Source organism: Cervus canadensis, chromosome 5, assembly GCF_019320065.1.
Source record: "Cervus canadensis isolate Bull #8, Minnesota chromosome 5, ASM1932006v1, whole genome shotgun sequence".
Taxonomy (NCBI): domain Eukaryota; kingdom Metazoa; phylum Chordata; class Mammalia; order Artiodactyla; family Cervidae; genus Cervus; species Cervus canadensis.
This window is the reverse complement of record NC_057390.1, coordinates 24,876,488-24,897,077: the sequence shown is the minus strand read 5'-3', so window position 1 is coordinate 24,897,077 and position 20,590 is coordinate 24,876,488. Positions and strand designations below refer to the sequence as shown.

The window sequence follows — 20,590 nt, the reverse complement described above, 5'->3', positions numbered from 1 at the left end:
CCCAGGGAACAGTGAGCTACTCAAATGAGCAGATGATTCCTAGCTACCTTTCGGAAATCGCAATAATACAGGATATATTAGTAGATTGCTAGTTTCATGTGGTGTTGGCCGTTTGTTAATTCCAAGCCTGGTGCTGAGTATGCTGGCCCACAATTCTTAGAATTTTTAGAGTTTAGAGATCATCAGTAGGTAGAGTGGAAACTGTAGCAATTAAGTGACTTGCCCAAGGTCACATAGCTGGTTAGTGAAAAAGTCAAGCTTTCCTGTATCCTGGCTCACTGTCATTTCTGTGACCAAAGTCAGTGGTATTGAGAGTTGGACGACGTGTCTGGATCATAACAGAACCATGTTATGAAACCTGTGTACTCAAATTTCCACCCCAGAAGTAAAATACCATTCCAGTGGGCAACTGGGGTCCCAGAACATCTGTGATTTCAGTTTTCTCTGTGTTCCTGTCTTGCCCCACTCTAGCCCGCCTCCTCATGGATAATCTGGAACTAGTTTTCAACCCCATGGACTGTAGCCTGCTAAGCTCCTCTGTCCGTGGGATTTCCCAGGCAAGACTACTGGAGTAGGTAGCCGTTACCTTCTCCAGGGGATCTTCCCGACCCAGGGACTGAAGCCAGGTCTCCTGCATTGCAGGCGGATTCTTTACCATCAGAGCCACCAGGGAAGTCCAGCTACCCATGTCAATTAATTTAGTTAAGCAAGATGTTTTTGTAAGTTTATCCTAGGTATTTCATGTAAGTGGAATCAAACAACATAATCCAACTTTTGTGTCTGGATTCTTTCACTTAAAGTTTTCAAGGTTCACCCATGTTGTAGCATGAATCTTTTTTTTATGACTGAACGATATTCCATTGTTAGATATACCATGTTTTGTTTCATCAGTTGATGGACTTTTCAACTATTTACACTTTTTGGCTGTTAATGAATAAGGCTGCTGTGAAGATTCGTGGACAAATTTTTGTAGGTACATATGCTCTCAGAAATGCAAAAAAGCAAAACGGCTGTGTGAGGAGGCCTTACAAATAACTGTGAGAAGAAGAGAAGCAAAAAACAAAGGAGAAAAGGAAAGATATACCCATTTGAATGCAGAGTTCCAAAGAATAGCAAGGAGAGATAAGAAAGCCTTCCTCAACAATCAATGCAAAGAAATAGAGGAAAACAATAGAATGGGAAAGACTAGAGACCTCTTCAAGAAAATTAGAGATACCAAGGGAACATTTCATGCAAAGATGGGCTCAATAAAGGACAGAAATGGTATGGACCTAACAGAAGCAGAAGATATTAAGAAGAGGTGGCAAGAATACACAGAAGAACTGTACAGAAAAGATCTTCATGACCCAGATAATCACCATGGTGTGATCACTCACCTAGAGCCAGACATCCTGGAATGTGAAGTCAAGTGGGCCTTAGGAAGCATCACTACGAACAAAGCTAGTGGAGGTGATGGAATTCCAGTTGAGCTATTTCAAATCCTAAAAGATGATGCTGTGAAAGTGCTGCACTCAATATGTCAGCAAATTTGGAAAACTAAGCAGTGGCCATGGGACTGGAAAAGGTCAGACACCTACTTCTGCTTCATTGACTATGCCAAAGCCTTTGACTATGTGGATCACACTAAACTGTGGAAAATTCTGAAAGAGATGGGAATACCAGACCACCTGACCTGCCTCCTGAGAAACTTGTATGCAGGTCAGGAAGCAACAGTTAGAACTGGACATGAAACAACAGACTGGTTCCAAATAAGAAAAGGAGTACATCAAGGCTGTATATTGTCACCCTGCTTATTTAACTTACATGCAGAGTACATCATGAGAAACGCTGGGCTGAAGCAAGCACAAGCTGGAATCAAGATTGCTGGGAGAAATATCAATAACCTCAGATATGCAGATGACACCACCCTTATGGCAGAAAGTGAAGAAGAACTAAAGAGCCTCTTGATGAAAGTGAAAGAGGAGAGTGAAAAAGTTGGCTTAAAGCTCAACATTCAAAAAACTAAGATCATGGCATCTGGTCCCATCACTTCATGGCAAATAGATGGGGAAACAGTGGCTGACTTTATTTCTTTAGGCTCCAAATTCACTGCAGATGGTGATTGCAGCCATGAAATTAAAAGACGCTTACTCCTTGGAAGGAAAATTATGACCAACCTAGACAGCATAAAAAGCAGAGACATTGTCAACAAAGGTCTGTCTAGTCAAGGCTGTGGTTTTTCCAGTAGTCATGTATGGATGTGAGAGTTGGGCTGTAAAGAAAGCTGAGCGCTGAAGAATTGATGCTTTTGAACTGTGGTGTTGGAGAAGACTCTTGAGAGTCCCTTGGACTGCAAGGAGATCCAACTAGTCCATCCTAAAGGAGATCAGTCCTGGGTGTTCATTGAAAGGACTGATGTTGAAGCTGAGACTCCAATACTTTGGCCACCTGATGCGAAGAGCTGACTCATTGGAAAAGACCCTGATGCTGGGAAAGATTGAGGGCAGGAGGAGAAGTGGACAACAGAGGATGAGATGGTTGGATGGCATCACTGACCCAATGGACATAGGTCTGGGTGGACTCTGGGTGTTGGTGATGGACAGGGAGGCCTGTAGGTGCTGTGGTTCATGGGGTCACAAAGAGTTGGACACGACTGAGTGACTGAACTGAACTGAACTGATGCTCTCAATTCTTTTGGATATTTCCTAAGCACTGCTGTGTGCAGCACAACTGCTGAGCCCATGTGCTGCAACTGCTCAAGGCTGAGCACTGCAAAAAGAGTAGCCTCTGCTCACCACAACTGCAGAAAACTGACAGGCAGCAACGAAGACCCAGCACAGCCAGAGAAAAAAGCAGCTCTGGACATAGAAGTATTGGTGTGGCCATATGTTTTTATCTCTCTTAAGTAAAACCTGGGAGAGGGGTTACTGTATTATGTAATAAGGATTGTTTAAGTAATAAGAAACTGCCAAACTGTTTACCACTTTGCATTCCCACCAGCAATGGATGAGAGAGGTCTAGTTGTTCTGCATTCTCGTCTAGACTTGATATTGTCCCTCTTGTTAGTTTTAGCCATCTGGTAGATGTGTAATGGTGTCTCATTATGATTTTAATTTGCATGTCCCTAATGACCAGTTGGGCTTCCCTGATAGCTCAGTGAAGAACCCATCTGCCAGTGCAGGAGACGTGGGTTTGATCCTAGGATCAGGATGATCTCCTGGAAAAGGAAATGGCCACCCCCTCCAGTATTCTTGCCTGGGAAATCCCATGGACAGAGGAACCTGGCAGCCTCACACAGAGTAGGCAGGGTCACAAAGAGTAGGACATGAATTAGTGGCTAAACAACAGCAACAGTGACCAGTTTTACTGAGCATCTTTTCATGTACCTTACTTGCCATGCATTTATCTTTTTTGGTAAAGTCTGTGTTCAAATGTCTCGTGCATGTCTTTTTTTACTTGTGTTTTTCTTATTATTAAGTTGGTTCTTTGTTCTGAATATATGTACTTTATACAGATAAATATTTGTTAAAGACCTTCTATCTGTTGCTTGTCTTTTTACTTAACAATGTGTTTTGAAAAATGACTCTTTTTAATTTTGATGAAGTCAGATTTCTCCATGTTTTCTCTGTGTTTTATGGTTTTTGTGCCCTAGTCAAAAAGTTTTTGCCTCTCCAAGGTCACAGCAATGTTCCCTCAGGTTTTCTTTTAAAGTTTGATATTTAAGGTTTTACATTTAGATCCATGATCCACTTTGAGCTAATTCTCATATATGTCATGAGCTAAGGTCGAAGTTCTCTTTTTTATTTTTTCATGTGACTATCCAGCTGTTTTGGCTCAGCGGGATCTCTGGGCTCTGGGTTCCCGTCTCTGTGCTGGGGTTGTCTCTAGGTAGTAGTCCAGGGCAACTGTAAGGCTTACTTTGTTTGTTTCCTTCTCTCAGGGAAATACACTACTCGTGTCTGATGCTTAAGAACAACAATTTCATACATACATTTGTCTACTTTTCTAGTTGTTTATGGCAAAGGGCAATTTCTGTAGCCGTTACACTTCCATAGGCTAAAGCAGAAATCACTTTAATCACTTTGTTTTGGAACCTCTTAGTTCCTCAGTTGTAAAATAGGGATAATACCCTCAGAGGATTGAAGTGAAGGTCACGTGAAAAAAATTGTTAGAACTCCATGAAAAGGAAAAGTTCAACACTGGAAGAAAAAGAGCTGTGAGGAAGTAAAATTGATGGCAGGAACAAATGAAGGGTCATCTCATCCATAACAGAAGACAGAGCTTCTGCTGGCCCCATGGCCAAGTGTGCTTACTCCAGACTCACCTCTACTGCCCATCTGGCAGAATTTACATAATTGCTCCCTTTACCTTATTTAATTGCCACACTTCACCTTAAATTGAATTCCCAGTCCAAGCAGACTGTTGGATTTGCCAGCTGTCAACTGTACCTTGCAGCATCATTCCCAGAGGAGCTGATGTAACCCACTGGTGCCAGGAACCTCTTCAATCTTAGAGTCTGTTTCTCCTAGAACGGTAAAGTGTAGTGTTGGCAAGGGACTGACTCGTGGTCCTAGTCTTTCATTACAGGTGAGACAGCAGAGGTAAGCCCCAGTTATTTAAGGGAATCTTCTCAGACAGCTACCAAGCCTCTTAAGTTGGTTTGGCACTGTACCTCATTGCCTAAGGGTAGAAGAGAACCCTGAGGTCCTTTGTGGGGGAAAAGGTTAAATTAAATGGGGGTGCTGCAGTCCATGGGGTCACAAAGAGTCGGACACGATGGAGCGACTGAACTCAACTCAAGGTGTGATAAGGAAGCTTCTGATTTCCCAATCTTGTCCTTAGGAGCAATTCGCTGACAAAGAACCCAAAGCAGTGTAGGCTTAGAGGTAATTTTATGTTTGTGTCTTTGGGTTGTCATGTGTTTATCCGCAAGTATTTCCTGACTTCCTCCCAGTGTTGGGCAGAGCCAGGGATGGGATGGTGGGTGGAGACACGAAGTAAAAACTGCTGGTCCCACCCAGTGCCTGATGAGCTCATTTTTAGCCGACCCAAATTCCTTCAGAGCTCTTCTGACTCCCTGTCTCCCAAACCACAGGGACTCTTCTTATTTTGTGGGTTGACTGAGAGTCTTCAAATAGTATTCTCAGAAGCACATCCTCCTTCCTCAACAGCAGATAAGGAATTCTTAAAATATGGTTCTAGAATATGCTGGGGCAGGGAAGTGGGGAATGTTTTCAAAGGGGTGTGTCAGTCAGTCAGTTCGGTCACTCAGTTGTGTCTGACCCCATGAACTGCAGTACCCCAAGCTTCCCTGTCCTTCACCAACTCCCGGAGCTTGCTCATACTCATGTCCATCGAGTCAGTGATGCCATTCAATCCTTCTTAAAGAAGTAAGGAGGGAGGAAGTACAAAGTAAGGAAATACCTTGTGCCCGGGGCCACACTTAATGCCCGTCAGGCTTGAGGGGTTCAGAGACCTGGAAACAAAAGTAGGCAAGAAAGAAACAACTGGTACTGTTTCCCTAGACAAAGTTAGTCCCCAGACCCTTCCACCAGGTCATTCTCCATGTTTGTAACTGGAAGGGCCCCTCAGGTCAGAATTGCTGTTTACTGGGAGCGGCAAAGGATTAAATAGAATGGAATTTCCCTTTGATAAGAAGCAGCCAAGATTTATTAAATCAGTTGGTTTTTTGTTGTTGAACTGTTGTTGTTGTAGTTCCTATGGTTTCCTTCTCTCTCCAAATATAATTTTTTTTTAACTGAGAAGTTTCGTAACAGGACATTAGCATTCACAGAGTGTACAACTTATCATCTGTGATTATTTTTAGAACCCATTTATCAACTGTTCCAGATAAGAACTTTTGTTGGATCTGGTTACAGATCTCTCGGACCAGAGCTACAGTTCTTTGAAACAGAAAAAGCTGGCCATCCCACAATGCCTTATAAGTAAAATCTGCTTTGTATTTCCTCGCTGTTTACTTCTTTAAGGAGGGTGGAGATTCTGAGGGCAGGGGGAATAGGGGAAATTTCTACAAACTTTTTTTGACCAAATGGTATCAGAGCATTCAAAACTGTTACAGTATATGAAAGAGAAATTCATTCATTTGTTCATTCATTCATTCATTCAAGGCAGAGGGAACAGCATGTGAAAGGTCAGGCAGAATGAAGAACCTTCTTCTGCGGCTCAGTGGCAAGTGACCAGCATAGTGTCACAATCAATATCATTGTCATTTATGTGGTATCCCCAATAAGTGACTTACTTCCCCCTTTATGGATTCTGACTGCTGCTTATTAGTAGAACTTTGCTGTGATTACTGGGGCTTTAGCTTCTCCTATAACCATCTCAGTGGGAGCCAAGAAAACTGTCACTTTGGACCCTTACCCTTACTCCCTCTGGCCCTTTTGATTTTGGCCAGCTCAGCACAAAGCAATGAGGCTATCTTATTTTGGGACAGTAACAGTGAAAGCCAGGAACTGTATAATATTCAGGAACTCTTAGGTTAAGCACTAGATGAAGGGGTTGGCATATGATTAGCGGCCATGGTGTACAAAAACAAATACCATTAAACACTGGAATTATACACGTTCGGCACAGCAAGATGTTTATGCTGTGAGAAGCACGGATGATCTCAGATGGTCTGAAGTAGTGGTTCTTAAAGTGTGGTCCCTGCATCATCAGCAGTAGCAGCAGCATCACCCAGAATTTGTTAGATTGTGATTGGGGGATGCGGGGGTGGGAGGATGGGCTCTCCCAGACCTACTAATCAGGAGCTCTGGAGGTGAGTGCCCCAAAGTTTGAGACTCACTGGTCTGAGGTAACAGCACAACCACCCTTCTGGGGGTGTGCTCAGTGACTGGAATGTCAAATGAAACTGCCCTCTCTTTTAATTGTTATTTTTCAATCTCTCTCTTTCTCTCTGTTTGCTGAGTACTTAAGAGTTAAATTTACCTAAATTAAATGCTCTCAGGTGAAACTCCACTGTGTCCATAATTATGTGGTAATGATATCACCCACATTGTTTTTCAGAATGTTCTTATTAAAGCTGTTTAGATTAGCATGAATCTTTTCAGATTATGTTGATTTTTTTTTTTTTTAAACAAACCTGTACCAGTAGCTCAGAAAATCAGAAATAAATGACCAGCAGGCCTGCCCTTTCAGGCTGTGCTACTCCTCTAGGGAGGAGATGAAAGTGAAAGTGAAGTCGCTTAGTCCTGTCCGACTCTTTGAGACCCCGTGGACTGTAGCCTACCAGGCTCCTCCGTCCATGGGATTCTCCAGGCAAGAATACTGGAGTGGGTTACCATTTCCTTCTCCACTAGGGAGGAGATAGACTTCCCTAAATAATAGAACAGGATTTTGGAAATAGGATGCTGACCTTACTCTAGATTGTTGTTGTTCAGTCGCTAAGTTGTGTCCCATTCTTTGTGCTACATGAACTGCAGCATGCCAGGCTTCCCTGTCCTACGCTATCTCCCTGAGTTTGCTCAAACTCATGTCCATTGAGTCAGTGATGCCATCCGACCATCTCATCCTCTGTCATCCCCTTCTCCTCTTGCCCTCAATCTTTACCAGCATCAGGATCTTTTCCTGTGAGTCAGCTCTTTGCATCAGGTGGCCAAAATATTGGAGCTTCAGCTTCAGCACCAGTCCTTCCAGTGAATATTCAGAGTTGATTTCCTTGAGAATTGACTAGTTTCATCTCCTTGCTGTCCAAGGAACTCTCAAGAGTCTTCTCCAACACCACAATTAGAAAGCATCAATTCTACATCATTCAGCCTTCTTTATGGTCCAACTCTCACATCCATACATGACTACTGGAAAAACCATAGCTTTGACTAGATAGACCTTTGTCAGCAAAGTGATGTCTCTGCTTTTTAATACATTGTCTAGATTTGTCATAGCTTTTCTTCCAAGGAGTCTTTTAATTTCATGGCTGCAGTCACCATCTGCAGTGATTTTGGAGCCCAAGAAAATAAAATCTGTCACTGTTTCATTGTTTCCCCATCTATTTGCCATGAAGTGATGGGACCGGATGCCATGGTCTTTGTTTTTTGAATGCTAAGCTTTAAGGCAGCTTTTTCACTCTCCTCTTTCATTTTCATCAAGAGGCTCTTTAGTTCCTCTTCACTTTATGCCACTGGAGCGGTATCATCTGCGTATCTGAAGTTGTTGGTATTTCTCGTGGCAATCTTGATTCCAGCTTGTGAGACATCCAGTCTGGCATTTCATGTGATGTCCCTGATAGCTCAGTTGGTAAAAACTCTGCCTGCAATGCAGGAAACCCCGGTTCGATTTCTGGGTTGGGAAGATCCACTGGAGAAGGGATAGGCTACCCACTCCAGTATTCTTGGGCTTCCCTTGTGGCTCAGCTGGTAAAGAATTCACCTGCAATGGCGGAGACCTGGGTTTGATCTCTAGGTTGGGAAGATCCCCTAGGGAAGGGAACTACCCACTCCAGTATTCTGGACTGGAGAATTCCATGGACTGTATAGTGGGTCAAAAGAGTCAAACACGACTGAGCAACTTTCACTTCACTTCACTCACTCTGCATACAAGTTCAATAAGCAGGGTGACAATATTCGGCCTTGATGTACTCCTTTCCCAATTTTGAACCAATCGGTTGTTCCATGTCTGGTTCTAACTGTTGCTTCTTGACCTTTACACAGGTTTCTCAGGAAACAGGTAAGGCCGTCTGGTATTCTCATCTCTTGAAAAATCTTCTGCAGTTTGTTGTGATCCACACAGTCAAAGGCTTTAGTATAGTCAATGAAGCAGAAGTAAATGGTTTTTTTAATTCCCTTGCTTTTTCTACGATCCAGTGGATGCTGGCAATTTGATCTCTGGTTCTAGTTCTGCTCTAGGTAGTGCTGCTTTTAAATCCTCTATTCACAGCCTGGATTGATGTCAGCGCCCTGCCTTGGTTGGTTAGGGAATGGCAGCTTTGAAATCCAGCTAATTTAGCAATCAAGTTTCAGACATAACACTGAAATCTACAATTTCCCAAAGAACCAAAACTGCTAAAATAGCATATCTGAGACTCCCAGAGGGAATTGTGTGAATAAAGGACTGTGCCTCTTCTCATGGACACTCTGCTTGCCATCCTGAGGGATCGGCAGAGGCCCCCCATTCCTCTCTAGGAATCCTCTGCTCAGGTTGGGCTTGCTCTCCAGATGGATCAACCTCAGGAAACTTCCACCACCTTCTCCAAGGCTGCAGTTCCCTAATGCTGCTCCCTGGTGATATTTTCACCATAAAACTACAGCAGAATGACAAACTAAGCAAATATTTCTTAAAACCACATTTCTCTCAAGTGTCCTTTATGATGACCCTGGAAGTCTGTGACTTTTTTGTTGTTCAGATAGCCTTTTTTTCATGGAATAATGACAGCTAGTAGATTTTTTAACATCCTTTCTTTACCAAATAAAATGTTGGCAACTTATACCAGCTTGTCACATTGTTTTGATTTTTGATTGGTTCTTGAATTCCAAACTTGGGAATTATTTCTCCATTGAACCAGGACATAGCACAGCAGGAAGGATTGTCTTTCCAAGTGAATCCAGCCATTCAGCCATTCCTGTGAAGGTTAGGAATATACTTGGTCTAAAGAAGAAAAAAAAGAAATTCTTTTCAAAACTGAAATCATATTGAATGTTTAGAATCAGTCACACATACTTGGGTGACTAAAATGACTACACTATTGGGAAAATCCAGCTGTTCCAAATGAGTAGGGATGGAAAAAAAACTCCAATTAACAAGAGTTTACAAAAATCATCTAATTAATGAAAAATCAGATGGGGCCATTAAAGGGGAGGCACTTAATTCTTCCATTGGAACACTTGGCTTTCCAAGAAAGATAGAAAGGAGACACGCCAAAGCCAGCAAAATTGAAATTGCAAGTAGAAAATTTGTCTTCTAGAAAAGAGGGTTGTCAGACCTCAGACTGAAGAACTAAGTGCCATCGAAATACTAAGTTGAGTTTTTTTCTGTCCATGAAGCAGTAACGGTGACCCCAGGTGCACAGCGGCATCACTTGGGTCACCTTGAAACCAGGCTCGCCCTAGAGATGCAGTCAAGTGTCCCCTGACATGAGTGTTTTTCTAAAGCTCTGCAGATAAATGTAATGTACTTCCCAGGCTGAGAAACCACAGCTCTAGAGAGGAAAGCAACATTCCTGCTTGTATTTCTAATCCCAACCTCCTGTTCCACCCAGAGGCCCCCTCATTCTGACACTGGCAGAGAGGGTGTTCCCATTTAAAGACGAGCTCCAGGACAGCCGAGCCTGGTCTTTCTAATTTCCTGCTGCACCCTAGAGGCTTCCCAGGTGCAGCAGGAAAGTGGTAAAGAATCCGCCTGCCAGTGCAGGAAACGCAAGAGACATGCGTTCAATCCCTGGGTCGGGAAGATCCCCTGGAGGAGGAAATAGCAACCTGCTCCAGTATCCTTGCCTGGAGAATTCCATGGACAGAAGAGTCTGGTGGACTAGGACCTGGAACAGAACATGTATATAATAAGCCAGTGTTGAAAGCCTGCCTGTGAGGGACCTTTCTAGAACTTTATTCATTCTTTTGAATTCTTGGGGACTTCCCCTCCTTTGATGTTTTTATTGATAACAGAAAATGCGGACGGTGAATTTTCTAGTTCTTCACTATGGTGAAGTACTGGGTTGGAATCAGCTGTGCTCTTTGGAACTGTAGCCCGTATCTACCCACCCCCCCAAACCCTGTGAACCCCTGTGAAAGTCATAGCTTAAGAGTGTGGTCCTCTGCTGGGGGACAGAGCAGAATTACCTGTTGGCTAATTCCAAACCAACCAAATTGGAGTCTACAAAGATGGGATCAGGGCCGTCCGAATCGGAGTCTACAAAGATGGGATTGGGGCATGTGTGTGGTTTTAATAACTTCTGGTTAAGAGCCATCACCTGAAGGCAGTGGTTTTTGGAGTACCTGGCAGCAGCAGCAGCATCACCTGGGAACTTGTTGGAAATGCAGATTCCTGGTACCCCCGCAACCATCCTGGATCAGAAACTGGGGGTGAGGCCCAAGCAGTGCTCTGTGGTTTAACAAGCCCTCCGGGTGGGTCTGATGCTCACTCTGTTTGAGAAACTCTGCTTTAGGACCCCTCATTGGGTCTTTCTGCAGAACAAAGTATTTCTAACCAGCAGTTTAGAGAAAGCACCTACATGAATGTCATCTGATAGTTTCCTAGCTTGTGACTCTGACAGAACGTCCCCGGCTGCTCCTCTGTTGACAGGTTAATTCAGTGAAGCATCTGCCTGCCTCTCTTTATCTACTCTACCGGCTCTCCCACCCCAGCAACTGCCCTTTCCTCTTCCAGGCAGGCACCTCTGGGCAGCCTCAGTGCCCATCTTAAATTCTGTTCCCTCCTGAAGGCTCCCCCACCGCCTTTTTTTTTTTTTTTTTTTTACTTCTTCTAATAGAAAGTAAGTGTGCATTGCATTCCTTTTGGCTGTTCTGTGGCTTTCGTATTTCCTTTACCTGCTATTTCCTGTGTGGCCGTGGGCAAGTAACTTAACCTCTGTTTCCTCATCTGTAAAATACTGAGGAATCATAATAGTGCCTATTTCATTAAATGAGTTAGTACTTATTAAAGTGCTTAGACTAATACTCAACGAGTGTCAACTCTAAGAAGACAAAGATTCAGTTGTGTCCAACTATTTGTGACCCCACAGACTATAGCCCATCAGGCTCCTCTGTCCTTGGAATTCTCCAGGAAAGAATACTCTAGCAGGTTGCCATTTCCTTCTCCAGGAGATCTTCCCGACCCACAATTGAACCTGGGTCTCCCACATTCCAGGCAGATTCTTTACCATCTGAGCCACCAATTCTAAATGTAATTGTTATTCATAGCATTAAAAAATGGGTATGTGATATTTTATAGTGCCTGGCACATTAATACAACAGTTACCAGCCCTTCCCTAATGATTTTAGGGCACTAAGCATTTTGCTGTTTCAGTAGTTGCTTTTATCCTCCCATCAGTTTTGAAGCTCTTTGGCAGCAGATAAAATACATCTTCTTCCTTTTTCTTCCTTACTTCATCCTTTTTCTCCACCGCTACTGCAGCAGTTGTTCATCTGGTCTCTTTGCTTCTAATATTGCCCTTTCAGCAATAAAAACAGTTCAGTGAACATGTTTTCTTGACCTTGTTGCTTAAAATAACCCCTCAGTGGCATCCTCTGGCTGCAGAAGAATGGGTAGGTTCCTTCACGTGGCCTAGGAGGTTCTCTCCATCCTGGCCACATTGCTTCTCTAGTCACTGTGTTCCCCACCTTGAATTCTGTGCTGAGATCAAACTGCCTATGGTTCCCCACATGGTCCATTCCATGTTATGCCTTTGAACCTTTGGCGGTTCCGATGCATTTTCCTCTCTCTTCCTCTTTAAGACTTCCACTATTATATTGGAATCACCAAGTCATTCATTTCTCTTTCTCCAACAAAAATACTAAACTAAACTCCCTAAAGGCAGTGTTCTTATTTTACTTAGCACCCAGCACATGGTAAACAGATAGTAAGTATTTGTGATAAGAACTGAGGCTACAAAAAGATCTCGGCAATCTAAAAGGCAGATCACAAAATTTAACAGGGAGATAAAATTTAACAGGTATCTATTTGGGTTTAAAGCAAATAAACAAAAGAAGTCTTGATCTGAGTCCTGAGTACAGGTGGTAGGTGGGTGACCCACCACCGTCAGCAGACCGTGTGAAAAGGAAAGGCCTGCAGTTTCAGTTGACTCCATGCTCCACACGAGTCACTGGCGTCATACAACTGCAGCAGCCTCGTGTCAGAATGGGGGCAGCAGCAGTCCTACTGCTCAGACCACGAGGGAGCCGTGTTCCCTTCTCTGTGGCCTGCCTGAAGAGGGGGTGAGGCATGTCCAAAGGAAGGGGGGCTCAGAACAGTGAGAGAGGGTGGACCCCATCATCTGGGAACCAGTTGAAGGCAGTAGGACTGTTTCATATGGGGAACACAGGCGGGATACAGTAACTATTCAAATGCCTAAAGGGTTGGTTCACTGGGGACCTGATAATGCAGAATCGGGCCACTCAGTGGAAACTCCAAAACGAACTTTGTGACAATTAGATCTACTGAACAGTGAAACAGTCTGTCTCGTGAGCTCCAAGTTGCTGTTGGTGGAACCCAACCTCAGGGTGGAACCCACCCTGAGAAAAGGTGCTGTAGAAGGGATCTAGCTCTTCAGGGAGCTTGGACTAGATGTCCTTTTATCCTGCTCAGCTTTGAGACTTGGTGATGCAAGAGGTCACTGAGTTTGCATGTATTGGATGTTAGGGAAAGGTACCAGGAACACATTTTCTGATACGAATGCCTTCTGTGACCCTGGGGTGGCGAGGAGGGAATTATTTTACCTGAATAGGAAGTACTTCAGGGCCAGAATTCTGAATCTTAGTGGCCTCATCACTTCTTACATGGTTTATATGAAATCTACTCAGGAAGGAGGTCTGGTAGTTCTGCCCAGGGTATCCAGAGCCTTGCATATTCTCCCATGTCCTTTGTGGACCCCTGAATAAAGTGATCATCTCTTTTAATTTGCCTTTCTGTTTTTTTTAGTTCTGGAGCATCTTGGCTTCTGGGAGGAAGTCAGAAGGATCATCTCAGGATCAGAGCTGATAACAGGGTTCCCCTATACCTACACAGTGCCAGGCCTACCCCAGTATCTCCAGAGCCTCACCAAACTGGCCATCGCTGCAGTGTGGACAGTAGCGGCCCAGGCTGGAGAGCAGAACAGGGATGTTCCCATCTCCTTCTCTCAGCTGTTAGAGTCTTCCTTCCCTGAAGTGCGCCTGCTCACGCTGGAAGCCCTGCTGGAAAGGTTCTCAACAGCAGCCTCTGCTCTGGGAGAGAAGGGACTGCCGCCCTTACTGTGGAATATGGGAGGGACATTCTTGACATTGGTGCTGAAGGAAAATCACCCAGAATGCCTCTGCAAGGTAAAGTCTCATGACTGACGGGTACACTTTCCTCTCCCCACACTCTCTGGCGAGCCCCACTCGAGTGGTAAGGTCATGAGGCGGGACTGGGTGTGGCATCTCCAGGATAGGAAGGAGATTCAGCATCCAAAGGGCAAGGACTCTTTGCACAATGCTTGGCGTGGCTTCATGCCTAAAAAGGGCACTAAGAAAAGTGTCCGATGATAATGGTATTGCCAACAGAGTTTAAGCAAAGACAGAGATTGAGAGAGTAGGCCACTCAGTGCCCAAGGAGACAGAGCATTGAAAATTGGCTGTAGAATGTGCTAAAGGGTAAGTCTCTGCTGACATGGCTTTTTAGGGGCAGATGGTTACCTGGAAAGCACAATCAAAAGGAAAGGGCACTGGGACTTCCCTGGTGGTCCAGTGGTCAAGACTCCATGCTTCCATGCAGAGGGTGTGGGTTCGATCCCTGGCTGGGAGCTAAGATTTCATATGCCTAGTGGTATGGTCAGAAATTAAAAAAAAATTTTTTTTTTTTTAAAGGAAAGGGCACTGACCTAGGAATATGGCATCTAGCCTCTGATCTCAGTATGCCACTGCTCCCAACTGTCTTGTTCTCTCAAAGCTGTTAAGCGGGGTGAGGGGGCAGCGGGAAAGAAGACAATGGGAGCTTTTTGAAAGCTAGACTTCCTTATCCATACAAGTGATTATTTTATTTAGATTCTGAAGATTCTTTTCTGAGGTTTTTGTATGTTTGTTTGTTTTCCATGGGTCTGGCTCACATAGATACTGAAAATTCTCCATTGCTTGGACCCCAGTGAGTGGCTCCCTCAGACGGAACACCGTGTCCATCTCAGCCCAAAGGAGTTCCTGATCTGGACGATGGATATTGCTTCCCATGAAAGGTTTGCCCGCAGTGCTCCTTGTGCAAACTCGATACAACACATGGTCCTGTCAGTTATTTATGCAATGAACTTGAGCACAGCCCTGGCCTAAGGACTCAGGTCCTGTATTTCTTTCTAAGTCTCAGGCTATGTTCTCAGCCCAAGCAATAGAATGATGTCAGAGTTTCCCATTAATTACCAAAAGGTAATTACTTCCAGAAGCATTTGTGTAGCCACGAGATAGAAATTGCCAGTCTTCACAGCCACATGGAGTACAGACTGTCTGCAAAAACCATATATATATATATATATATATATATGTATGTATGTATGTGTATATATATAAAATGATTGATTTTACTTATTTTCATAATTGTATATTTATTGAAGTGTAATTGCCTTACAGTGCTATATTAATTTTAGGGTGGTTTTTTGTTTGGTATGTCTTCTGGCTCACCTTTCTAGGTCTGAAATTCAAAGTGAAGCTCTGAGACTCACCTCCAAAGTGATTGCCTACCACATGCAGATGTGTGACGAGGTAAGGCTGATTCCCCTGTTCTAGGGTCTAGATTTCTGTTCTCTGATTTCCCTGGAAGGTATCAGTAAAAGTAAATCATCCCACGGGCAGAATCTGTGGCACGGGTGTGTAGCTTCTACAAGAACATTGTTCATGTTGATTTTTCACTTTGGTTATAACTTGAGAATTCTGTGAGCACCATGTTTAGCATCTCTCTTCTTTTGTTCTGGGCAGTTTTGATTGGAGTCCATGAGGGTGACTCTATAATCCATTCATGTTATTTTTTAAGATTTCACATATAAGTGATATCATATGATATTTGTCTTTCTCTGTCTGACTTACTTCATTAATATAATAATTTCTAACCATCCATGGTGCTACAAATGGCATTATTTTGTTCTTTTTCTGGGCTGAGTAACATTCCATTGTGTATATACACCACATCTTCATCATGGATAATAAAGTTGGTGGGTGCTTAGGTTGCTTCCATGTCCTGCCTAATGTAAATAGTGCTGCTATGCACACTGGGGTGCATGTATCTTTTTGAATTAGAGTTTTCTTCTAATATATGTCTAGGAGTGGAATTGTAGGATCAATGGCCGCTCTAGTTTTAGTTTTTTAAGGAACCTCCACACTGTTCTGCATAGTGGCCTTACCAATTTACATTCCCACCAACAGTATAGGAGGGTTCCCTTTTTTCCACACCCCATTCAGCATTTAATATTTGTAGACTTTTTAATGATAGCCATTCTAATTGGTATGAGGTGATACCTCACTGTAGTTTCGATTTGCATTTCAAGAGTTGACTCACTGGAAAAGACCCTGATGCTGGGAGGGATTGGGGGCAGGAGGAGAAGGGGACAACAGAGGATGAGATGGCTGGATGGCATCACCGACTTGATGGACATGAGTTTGAGTAAATTCTGGGAGTTGGTGATGGACAGGGAGGCCTGGCGTGCTGCGATTCATGGGGTCACAAAGAGTTGGACACGACTGAGCGACTGAACTGAACTGAATAGTGCTATTGAGCATCTTTTCATGTGCCTGTTGGTCGTCTGTATGATTCAATTTATATGAAATGTCCAGAACAGACAAATCCATAAAGACAGAAAATAGACTAATGGTTTAGGGTTGGGGGAAGGGGGAGCTGACAGGATGGGGATGATAACTAAAGGATACAGGGTTTCTCTTTTTGCTGATTAAAATGTTCTAAAATTGATTCTGGTGGTGGTGGTACACACATATCTGTGAATGTACTGAAAATCATTGAAGTATGTATTTAAAAGGGTGAATTATATGGTATGTATATCTCGATATAGCTGTTATTATAAAGAAACAACAATAGGGTTTTGTTTAAACAATAATGTTGGTTAGGATGCTGCTTTAAATGTAACAGAGGGAAAAAATATAACAGAAACTCAGAAATACAGTGGCTTAAACCAGAAAGAAGCAGTCCAAAACATAGTGATTCGACAATATTGGCCCCCAGACCTTTCTACCTTGTTGTTCTGCTGTCCTTAGCATAGCTTCCATTCTAAGGTCCCAGATAGTTGCAGCAGCTCCCATCACCTTGTCTTCACTCAACTAGCAGGAAGGAGAAACCCAGGATGTGAGGTTCACACCTGTTTCCTTACATATGACCTGAAATTGCACAGATACCACTTTTAATGGCACCCTATTAGTCAGAACTTAAACACATGTTATGCCCCAACACAAGGGAACCTGGGAAATGTAGTCTTCAGCTGAGCACCCACATGCCCAGGCAAAACTCTGGGGTTCTATTGCTAAAGATAGAGAATCTGGTTTGGGGGACAACAGGTATTGACTGCCAGTCTTCCCCCAAAAGTTTTGTCTTTACCAAAGCTATCAAATACATCAGTGTTCTGATAATCTGATTTGCATCCAGAAAGACTCCTGGAACTTGTTCTCTCATTACAGCGCCTCCATATTACGGAAGGATCACATTTCCTTCCCTGGAGTTGTTTTTTTCTCCCTAGTTGGGATGGAAAAGCAGCTAATAAACCTTTCTTCCTTCCTCCTGTGCTGAGAGCTAACTTGCAGATCCAGTGTGGTATACACTATGTACTTATCCCTAATTCTGTGTCTGCTCATGTTGCCCCTTCTGAATTGGTGTGTGTACACTTTGTACTTTCAGACCAGAGACTTGGTGGCCCCCAACCTGCAGCAGTGGGTTCAGTTGGTTGTCTCTTCCTGTGGAGATCATCTCCCCACAGAGTCCAAGCTGGCTGCTGCTGAAGTTCTTGCCAGCACTGCACCATTTTTCCTCACCAACCCCCAACCCATTCTCGGTAAGTGCAGTGAGCTGCTGTCTGGCGGGGGTTGGGGAGGGACGGGGCATCCGTTGTACCAAATGCACTAGAAAAATGTGAATAGATGCTCTAGGTTACAAAAGAAGGGAGGATGAAAGATGAAAGATGACAGCATGCACCATACCTTTATATCTTTGAATGATATTCCCATCCTGTCAGTTCCTACTCTAATTACTTTTCACCAACAGCTTCCTAACTGGCCTCTTTTCTTTTAGTCTTGTCCCCCAAGCCATTCTCCTTATGCTTCCAAAAGCCCTCTGTGGTCTTTCTGAAATACAGATCTGAGCATTTCCCTCCACTGCTTGAAGCCTTTGAGTGGGTGCCCATTGCCTTCAGGATGAAACCTAAATACTCTTTAGCCTGGCTTAGAAGGCCCTTCCTCTTCCATACCCTGGCCGCTTCTCCTTCCTCACCGGCCCCCAGGCCCCATGTGTCATCAGCAGGGAACAGTTCTCTAAACAAACTGCTGCTTGACTGACTTCTCTTTGTCTTTCAAGGCAGCCTAACTATCACCTCTCTCAGGAAGCCTGTTGCAGTGATCTGGATGAGAAATGAATGGGTCAGAGTGAAGAGTAGCCTTGAGGAAGAGAAAAGGCCAGGCTTGAAGGCATTTAGGAAGTAGACTCAGCAGGACTTGGTGTTGAGGTTACTATAAAGGGAACAGTCAAGGATGACTTCCAGGCTTCTGGCTTAAGAGACTGGAAAGACTGCTAGTTCATTTCACTGAAAGTAGTTTTAAGTTTAAAGCATCTTTGGAATTCCTGGCAGTCCAATGGTTAAGACTCCATGCTTCCACTACAGGAGGCATGGATTCTATCCCAGTGATGGAAGTTTCTACATTCTGCACAGCATGGCAAAAATATAAAATAAAAAGGTTTAAGGCATCTTTGGGAAAGAAAGGTAGAGATGTTTTAAAATCGGATGGATGTACAGCTCCAACTATATTGACCACGTCCATGTCTCTTTCCTCACTGTTATCCCCTACCATTCAAGAGTAATAATTAGGAAAGAGCATCGTATCAGTGGTGGTTGGGAAAACCAAGCTTTAGGAAATCCAAAGGAATTGAAAAAGCATAGGGGTTTTTGTTTTCACTTAAAGATATTTTTTCAGATTGTAGTGTTTTGTTTTTTCTTTTTTTTTCCTAGTATAGGGGTATAGCTGATGAAGAAACAATGTTGTGATAGTTTCAGGTGAACAAGAAGGGATTCAACCATTTTGTTTTGTTTTAAGCATAGGGTTTCATAAAAGGAAAACTCAGGACCCAGAGCCATGTCTCAGTACTGACCCTGCCCCTCTCCTGCCATCTTACACTCACATTAACCACACTGGGATTCTCTTCCATCCGTTACTGGAATTCTGTTTTTGTACTCCTCCTCCATGCCCAACCCTGGAGAATAAATCATGGTCCCTGCATCCAGGGAGCTTTCAGTATAGTTGTGGAGAAAAGATTTTCAGAATAAAAAAGAGAATTGCTTTTTCAGATGGTGACTTTCAAATTTTAAGTGTTATGGGAGTTCAGACCAATCAAGTGTCTCATGTCCCTGGATCTCTCTGAGGAACAGTTGTCTTTGGTATCTTCTTAAATCTTTCTTCTAAGTGACTTTTAGGCATTTTTTTCACACCCACAGGGGGACTTAAAGGGGGGCTGCTACCATTTTTGTTTAATCATTGGACTCAGAAGAATCTAAGAGCCAAGGTTTATATACTTCAGTGACACTTCTCCAGGGAGGATAATATCATTTTGCAGCACATTTTCTGGGTAACTTTGGCTGTTCTAACCCAAGTTCATATCAGGAAACTGTATATGGAATAATGTGGAATTCCTGAGTGAAATTGAGTCCTGGGCAAAAGCCATTAGTTCATCATGAATTGCTGGAGCTGCTTAGAGCATTACAGGCAATGAGGAAGGAGGTCGGTGGCAGCTGATGGCCTGTCATAACATAAAAACCAGGTACAGAACTGAGAGGCAAAAGACATAAAAGTGCGTGGGGACAAGTGAAGGACAGACCAAAGTTGTTTAAGGAGAAAGAAAAATTGAAATGGACTAAAGAGGAAAGATTGAGGACTTTGGGGGTATAAGAAAATGTTAAGAAAGGAAAATTTGAAACCCTAGAGGACAAATGGAATGGATAGATTCTTGAGAGAGGAGCATTGACATATATACAGTGTGTGTGTGCATGCTAAGTTGCTTCAGTTACTCCCAACTCTTTGAGCCCGTGTGGACTGTAGCCCACCAGGCTCCTCTGTCCATGGGATTCTCCAGGCAAGAATACTGGAGTGGGTTGTCATCCCCTCCTCCAGGGGATCGTCACAACCCAGGGACTGAACCAGCATCTCTTAAGTCTCTTGCATTGGCAGGCAGGTTCTTTACCACTATCACCATCTGGGAAGCCCCATATATATATACTACCATGTGCAAAACAGATAGCTAGGGGGAAGCTGCTATATAATACAGGGACTTGAGCTCGATGCTCTGTGACAACCTAGAGTAGTGGGATGGAGGGGAGGCTCAAGAGGGAGGGGATATATGTGTCCTTAAGCTGATTCACGCTGTGGTACAGCAGAAACACAGTATTATTATAAAGCAATTATCCTCCAGTTAAAAAATAAAAATAATAAATAAAAAGAAAAAAAATGAATGAAGTCATATTCAACTCCAAAAAAAAAAAAAAGGAAAAACTGAGTAAAATGTAAAGCCAGATTTGTAACAGACCAGAGAGCACATACCCCAGAGGAGCCAGTGCTATTCTCAGAATGACTGAAGCGTTGGTGGCTGTGCAGCTGAGTGCTCTCTGGACGGATGTGGGAGAAGGTGGGATAAGGAGGGTTCTGGGGGCAGAGCTGGTTCCCCGCTAAAAAGGCAAGGGATGGTGAGTGGTGGTCTCCTGTGGTGACCCACCCCACCTGCACAGCAGTGTCCTTCCTCTGAGGCC

The 20,590-nt window shown here is 43.6% G+C and overlaps 1 protein-coding gene across 5 annotated transcripts in view; it reads left to right on the top strand.

Annotated features, from left to right (window-relative positions):
- THADA (THADA armadillo repeat containing) overlaps window positions 1–20,590 on the top strand; it is a 326,765-nt gene that overhangs the window by 256,956 nt on the left and 49,219 nt on the right. For all 5 annotated transcript variants that reach the window (XM_043468439.1, XM_043468440.1, XM_043468436.1 and 2 more), the window contains 4 exons: window positions 13,564–13,943; window positions 14,712–14,830; window positions 15,275–15,347; window positions 17,482–17,635. In XM_043468439.1, the coding sequence (XP_043324374.1) occupies window positions 13,564–13,943; window positions 14,712–14,830; window positions 15,275–15,347; window positions 17,482–17,635 (726 nt within the window). The remainder of the gene's footprint in view (window positions 1–13,563; window positions 13,944–14,711; window positions 14,831–15,274; window positions 15,348–17,481; window positions 17,636–20,590) is intronic.